Source organism: Cebus imitator, unplaced genomic scaffold (assembly GCF_001604975.1).
Source record: "Cebus imitator isolate Cc_AM_T3 unplaced genomic scaffold, Cebus_imitator-1.0 Scaffold444, whole genome shotgun sequence".
In the NCBI taxonomy this organism is placed as follows: Eukaryota; Metazoa; Chordata; class Mammalia; order Primates; family Cebidae; genus Cebus; species Cebus imitator.
This window is the reverse complement of record NW_016107759.1, coordinates 255932-262996: the sequence shown is the minus strand read 5'-3', so window position 1 is coordinate 262996 and position 7065 is coordinate 255932. Positions and strand designations below refer to the sequence as shown.

Sequence of the window (7065 nt, the reverse complement as noted above, 5' to 3'; positions counted from 1 at the left end):
TTTTGTATTTTTAGTAGAGACAGAGTTTCACCATGTTGGCAAGGGTAGTCTCCATCTCTTGACCTCCTGATCCACTTGCCTCAGCCTCCCAAAGTTCTGGGATTACAGGTGTAAACCACTGCGCCTGTTCGAGATTGACTTTTTACTCAACATAATTAGCATTTATTTTGAAAGATGTGACTAGGGTGGCAATTAAGGTTTGAAAACTATAGAAGGGGACAGAATATTGTTTTTGCTTAAGTTTTTTTTTTTTTTTTTTTTTTTTTTTTTAGTTAATGATGTAGTATACTGTAATGGATATTCAAGTTCTTTTTTTTTTCTCATCCACTCCCCACCTTTTATTTTTTAATATTTGAGACAGCGTCTTGCTGTCACCCAGGGTTGCCTAGGGTGAAGTGCAGTGGTGCAGTCACAGCTCACTGCCCCCTTGACCTTCTGGTCTCAGGCAATTCTTCCAAATCAGCCTCTTGAGTAGATGGGACTACAGGCATTTGCCACCACATTGGGCTAATTAATTTTTTATTTTTAGAGACTGGATCTTGCTGTGTTGCCCATGCAGGTCTCAAACTCCTGGGCTCAAGTGATTCTCCTCAGTCTCTCAAAGTGCTGAGATTATAGGCATGAGTCACTGCACCCAGTGTGGAATGCAGTTTTTTTTTTTTTTTTTTTCTTTTGAGACTCAGTCTTGCTCTGTCACCCAGGCAGGAGTCCAGTGGCGTGATCTTGGCTCACTGCAGCCTCTACTTCCCGGGTTCAAGCAATTCCTCTGCCTCAGCCTCCTCAGTAGCTGGGACTACAGGCCCGCACCACCATGCCCAGCTAGTTTTTTTGTTTTTGTTTTTTTTTTTGACAGAGTTTTGCTGTGTCACCTAGGCTGGAATGCCATGGTGTGGTCTCTGCTCACTGCAAACTGCGCCTCCTGGATTCAAGTGATTGTCCTGCCTCAGCCTCTTGAGTAGCTGGGATTACAGGCTCACGACACCATGCCTGGCTAATTTTTGCATTTTTAGTAGAGACGGGGTTTCACCATGTTGGCCAGGCTGGTCTTGAACTCCTGACCTCTCGTGATCCACCTGCCTCAGCCACAGGCGTGAGCCACTGTGCCCGGCCTAATTTTTGTATTTCTAGTAGAGATGGCGTTTCACCGTGTTGGCCAGGATGGTCTTGAACTCCTGACCTCGTGATCCACCCACCTCAGCCTCCCAAAATGCTGGGATTACAGGCATGAGCCACTGCAGCCTGGCCATTTTTTTGTGTGTGTGTGTGACAGCGTTCTCCTCTGTCATCCTAGTTGGAGTGTAGTGGCGTAATCTCAGCTCACTGCAACCTCTATCTCCTCGGCTTAAGCAATTCTCATGCCTCAGCCTTTCCAGTAGCTGGTATTACAGGTGCCTGCCACCACGCCCGGCCAATTTTTACATTTTTAGTAGTGACAGGGTTTTGCCATGTTGGCCCAGTTCGTCTTGAACTCCTGGCCTCAAGTGATCCGTCTACCTTGGCCTCCCAGAGTGCTGGGATTACAGGCGTGAGCCTCCGAGCCCAGCCTGTTAGTGCATTTCTTAAATAAAGTGAAAATTGAATTGGTCATAAATATTTGAAGTTTTGTTTGTGTTTTTTAAAAATTTGTTTAAAAGTTACTTCTGTCATCAAATGTTTACATTTTGGAGATCGGATTCATGGTGACTGCTCTGTATGCCTTTTATCTTTCTATTTTCCTTCTCCAGGAAGAATACAGAAATTCTATGCCTGCGTCCAGTTTTCAGCAGCAAAAGCTGCGTGTCTGTGAGGTCTGTTCAGCCTACCTTGGTCTCCATGACAATGACCGTCGCCTGGCAGACCACTTCGGTGGCAAGTTACACTTGGGGTTCATTCAGATCCGAGAGAAGCTTGATCAGTTAAGAGTATGTTCATCCGTTTCTGGAGAAAGCTGAGTTGTCTTGGGGTGTCTTTACATTCCTTTAATTTTTAAAAACCTTACGTTCTGATCGCTAAGAGCTTGAGTGTTGTAGTGAAATACTCAGATTTCATCACTTGGATTCACACAAGAGACATGCTCAGAGACCAGAGGGGCCTTGGAGATTTAGTATGGACCCTGTTGTTAACAGAAGGAAATGGCAGCACCGCCCGGCGTGATGGCTCATGCCTGTAATCCCAGCACTTTGGGAGGTGGAGGTGGGCACATCACCTTAGGTCAGGAGTTTGAGACTAGCCTGACCAACATGTTGAAACCCCATCTCAACTAAAAATACAAAATTAGCCAGGTGTGGTGGTGCATGCCTGTAATCTCTTCCACTGGGGAGGCTGAGGCAGGAGAATTGCTTGAACCCAGGAGGCAGAGGTTGTGGTGAGCCAAGACTGAGCCTGGGCAGCAAGCGTGAAATTCCATCTCAAAAAAAAAAAAAAAAAAAAAAAAAAAAAAAAAAAGGAATGTCAGAGCCTATTCCCAGGGTACATACAGTTCCTTGTGTACCTCTGAAATAACTTGTTTGGAGATGAGAAAGTGTGTGTGGTCGGTCAAGACAATATCACACATCCTGGCTCCTTGCCTGTGAGCCACCTCAGAAGCGCAAGGTGAGGATGGGGTTTTTCTGAGAGCATTGTACCACCTGGCCCAGCGACAGCCTCTGTTCCTTTCTCAAGGCTCTAAGACATTTAAAAACTTTAAGTACAGAATGCTAGGAAGGAAGGTTGGACGTGTTTCTATGACTTCGAATTGTCTTCCTTCACACTGACGGAGCCTCCCTTACTGTATACTCGGACTTCAGGACAGGATGGTGGGAAGTTAGCCAGCCTCCCCACCGCCCCTCCCTCCCCGTCCCCCCATATAACTGAAATGTAGTGGAGGGACAGACATGTTGACCCTGACTGCAGAATGCTGCAGTGACCAAGGCCGAGGGCCTTGTGTGCCCCAGAAGGAGCTGCTGAGTCAGGCAGCATGTGCCAGGGCTCTGCACCTAAGGAAGGTCCCCTAGGTGATTGTGTCAACCTGGACTGGAATAGGAGCTGGCACAGCAGTGAGGCTCTTCTCAGCCTCTGGTCTTGAAACATTTTGCTTTGTTCCCGAGAGAATTTTGAAAAGCAGTGTACTCTGTCACATTTTTTTTTGAATTGGAATTTTTCTTTATGAGTTTATAGGTATGAAAGATGTAAAATATGTATCCAATGGTATTGTAAATTACAGTTTAGTATGCATTTACCACCCCATTAAAAATTTGCTTTTGGGCTGGGCGCGGTGGCTCAAGCCTGTAATCCCAGCACTTTGGGAGGCTGAGGAGGGCAAATCACTTGAGGTCAGGAGTTTGAGACCAGCCTGGCCAACATGGCGAAACCCTGGCTCTACTGAAAACACAGATTAGCCAGGCATGGTGATGCATGCCTGTATTCCCAGCTACTCGGGAGACTGAGGCAGGAGAATCACTTGAACCTGGGAGGCAGAGGTTGCAGGGAGCCAAGATTGAACCACTGCACTGTAGCCTGGGCCACAGAGTGAGACTTTGTCTCAAAGAAAAAAAAAATTGCTTCCTAGCAGGTGGAAATGTTACTTTGCCATTTCTCCTTTAAATTTTCATTTTATAGCCCAGAATTTTGTCCTACTGTAGGTTTTTGTTTTGTTTTGTTTTTTGTTTTGTTTTTAGAGGCAGGGTCTTGCTCTGTCACCCAGGCCAGAGTCCAGTGGCATGATCTCAGCTCACGGCAGTGTCCACCTCTCAGGTTCAAGCGATTCTCCTGCCTCAGCCCCCCAGGTAGCTGGAACTGTAGGTGTTTACCAGTACACCCGGCTAAGTTTCGTGTTTTTAGTAGAGATGGGGTTTTGCCATGTTGCCCAGGCTGCTGTCGAACTCCTGAGTTCAGTAATCCACCTGCCTCAGCCTCCCAAAGTGCTAGGATTACAGGTGTGACCCACAGTGCTTGGCCCTAACGTAGTGGTTTTTTTTTTTTTTTTTTACATCTGCAAGTCTTTTATTTCCTTAATGTGTATTTCTGCATTAGAAATGTGAATGTAGTGAAATGTTTTTCCCTTGTCTTAAGAGGCATTAACTTGGTTAGAAAGCTTGTTTTATCATTATCATTACATTTTATCATTGTAGCATAGAATTGACCAAAACAACACAACTCGTATTACAAACTTTGATAAGTAATTATTAAAGTAACAGCTCAGAACGTCTTTGGAAGTACACCTCATAATGATATGGAGAGTATGAGTTCTGTGCCCTAATTACAGGAGGCTTCACTTACAGTAGTCCCAGAGATGTCCACCTGCCTCTGCCTCCCAAAGTGCTGGGATTACACATGAGTCACTGCACCTGACCAATCCTTAATTTTTTTAAAAAGATGCCATCCTTGAGGCTGGGCCTGGTGGTTCATGCCTGTAAGTCTAGCATTTAGGAAGCCAAGGCAGGAGAATTGATTGAGCTCAGGAGTTTGAGACCAGCCTGGCAATGTAAGGGGAGACCCTTTCTCTACCAAAAATATAATTAGCCGACCGTGGAGGTGTGTGCCTTTGGTTCCCGCCATTCAGGAGGCTGAGGTGGATTGTTTGGACCTTGGAGGTCAAGGCTGCAGTGAACTGTGATCACACTGCTACACTCCAACCTAGACAAAATCCTCTGATTTTCTTTTGTTTTGTTTTTTAAGAGACAGGGTATCCCTCTGTCACCCAGTCTGGAGTGTAGTGATGTGATGGTAGCTGATAGCTTATTGTCACTGTAATCTGGAACTCCTGGACTCAAGTGTTTCTCTGTCCTCAGTCTCCTGAGTAGCTGCGACTGTAGGCGCACGCCATCATGCCTGGCTAATTTTCTTTTTGTGAACAGAACAAACAATAAACGCCTTTATTACATGGATGAAGACAGAAAACAAGGATTTATTTGCCCTTCCGGGCCTTGATTTTCCTAAGATAGAGCTCCAGCTCTTTGCCCGCTAGCACATAGCCATCTGCTCAGCCACACTGTCCCCGCCTTGAAGCGATGCACGCAAGAAGCTTGCCCTGACGGAACTGCTCCTTCAGGAGACTGCTGATTTTGGCATTCTTTTTCCTTTTGTCATATTTCTTCTGAATTTTTTGATCGTTTTTGTTTAAAATCTCTTCTTCCTTAGGAGTCAGCTTGGCTCCCTTCTTGAGGCCCGGGGGCAGCGCATATTGGGACTCGTACCACTGTCGGTACGGCGGGCTGTCGATGAGCACGATGCAATTCTTCACCAGGGTCTCGGTACCGACCAGCTCGTTACTAGACGCATTACACACAACATCGATGATCCTTGTTTTGCGAGTACAGCACTCTGAGCCCCAGGAGAAACCCCCCCCCCGTCCAGCCTCAGGGCACGGTGTTTCTTGTTACCACCCCGCACACGGACTGTGTGGATGCGGTGGGGGCCCCAACTCATACTTCCGCTTCTTGTGGTGGGGCTTTCTCTTGCCCCCGGTCTTGGGGCGCTTGTGCCAGTTGTCCTGAGAGATGCCCATTGCTTGGTGCTGGCTGGAAAGAGAATTTTTTTTTTTTGTACTTCAGGTTCTGGGGTACATGTTCAGATTATGCAGTATTGTTGTATAGGTACATACATGGCAAGGTGGTTTGCTGCCTCCATCCCCCTGATTTTTTTTTTTTTAAAGACAGGAATGTCTTACTGTGTTTGCCAGGCAAGCCTCAAACTTCTGGCCTCAAATGATTCTGCCTGTTCAGCCTCCGAGAGTGCTGAGATGGCATGAGCCGCTGTACCTGGCTTTAATGCCATCCTTTAGCGTAACCTTAAAGATGCCATCCACATGTGCCCTGTCCCAGACACAGCGTGAGCATGGGCGAAGGTTTAGAGCTGGAGGTGCCGGTCACCCCGCTCTCCATCCTTGCTGTGCCCTCTCATGCTGTGGGGAATGTGCTCTGATCCAACCTGGGCACGGAAGATTATCCTTACCCCATCATAGCTCTTTGGGTGGAGAAGACTAGTGATTCTTTGTCTCATTGGCTCTGACTTGCTCTCACTCAGGGTTTCACTTGGCAGAGATGTGGGGCATTACATGGCTCGGAGTTGATATTGGTAGTCAGCAGTGCACAGAATGCTGCTGGTGCTTTTCCACTAAGCTCGCCTTGATGGTGTTTTCATTGGTGAGGTTTCTTATAGCCTCCTCCCCTTACAAGGTTTTCATAATCAGCCTGATGATTCAGGTCATCTTGTGTTGAAAGCCAGGTGCTTTTGACAAACCAGTTAAAAAAAAAAAAAAAGCCAGGTGCAGAAGATATGTGTTCTACCTCCCTCAAACTCAGTTTAGTCTAAAGCCAGCACAACACCCAGCACCCTGAGGCTGGGCTGCTTTTTGGCAGCAGGAATTCTGCTCCCAGAAGCAGGATGTGTTCGATCGGATATCTCTGTTCTGTTTTACCATAAACTAGCTTTCTGGGTTGGTTTGAAACAATGTGATCAATTCCTTGTGAGTTAGAAGTATAACAGTCTGTTACCAAATGGTGAAAATGTAATGTTAGGCTGGGTGGCTCAGGCCTATAACCCCAGCAGTTTGGGAGGCCAAGGTAAGAGGATTGCTTGAGCTGAGAAGTTCAAGACCAGCCTGGGCAGCATAGCAAGATCCTATCTCTATAATTTTTTTTTTTTTTTTTAATAAAAATCTGTCGTTTTGGAAATAAATTTTTTTTAATTTGACAGAGTCTTGCTCTGTCACCCCAGGTGGAATACAGTGGCGCGATCTCGGCTCACTACAACCTCTCCCTCCCTGTTCAAGCGATTCTCCTGCCTCAGCTTCCTAAGTAGCTGGGACTATAGGTGTGTGCCACCATGCCTGGCTAATTTTTTGTATTTTTAGTAGAGACGGGGTTTCACTATGGTAGTCAGGCTGATCTCAAACTCCGTACCTTGTAATCCACCCGCCTCGAACTCCCAGAGTGCTGGGATTATAGGCATGAGCCACTGTGTCCGGCCTAAAAAATTTTTTTTTTTTTTTTGAGACAGAGTTTTGCTCTTGTTACCCAGGCTGGAGTGCAATGGCGCGATCTCGGCTCACCGCAACCTCCGCCTCCTGGGTTCAGGCAATTCTCCTGCCTCAACCTCCTGAGTAAC

The 7065-nt window shown here is 46.5% G+C and overlaps 1 protein-coding gene and 1 pseudogene across 9 annotated transcripts in view; one reads left to right on the top strand and one right to left on the bottom strand.

The window, feature by feature from the left end:
* Nucleotides 1-7065, top strand: part of LUC7L (LUC7 like) — a 33557-nt gene that overhangs the window by 21848 nt on the left and 4644 nt on the right. For all 8 annotated transcript variants that reach the window (XM_037732228.1, XM_037732227.1, XM_017510862.2 and 5 more), the window contains one exon: nt 1725-1901. In XM_037732228.1, the coding sequence (XP_037588156.1) occupies nt 1725-1901 (177 nt within the window). The remainder of the gene's footprint in view (nt 1-1724; nt 1902-7065) is intronic.
* On the bottom strand, nt 4815-5479 carry LOC108290849 (annotated as a pseudogene). Its single transcript, XR_001819729.2, has one exon. The product of XR_001819729.2 is annotated as a 40S ribosomal protein S8-like (transcript).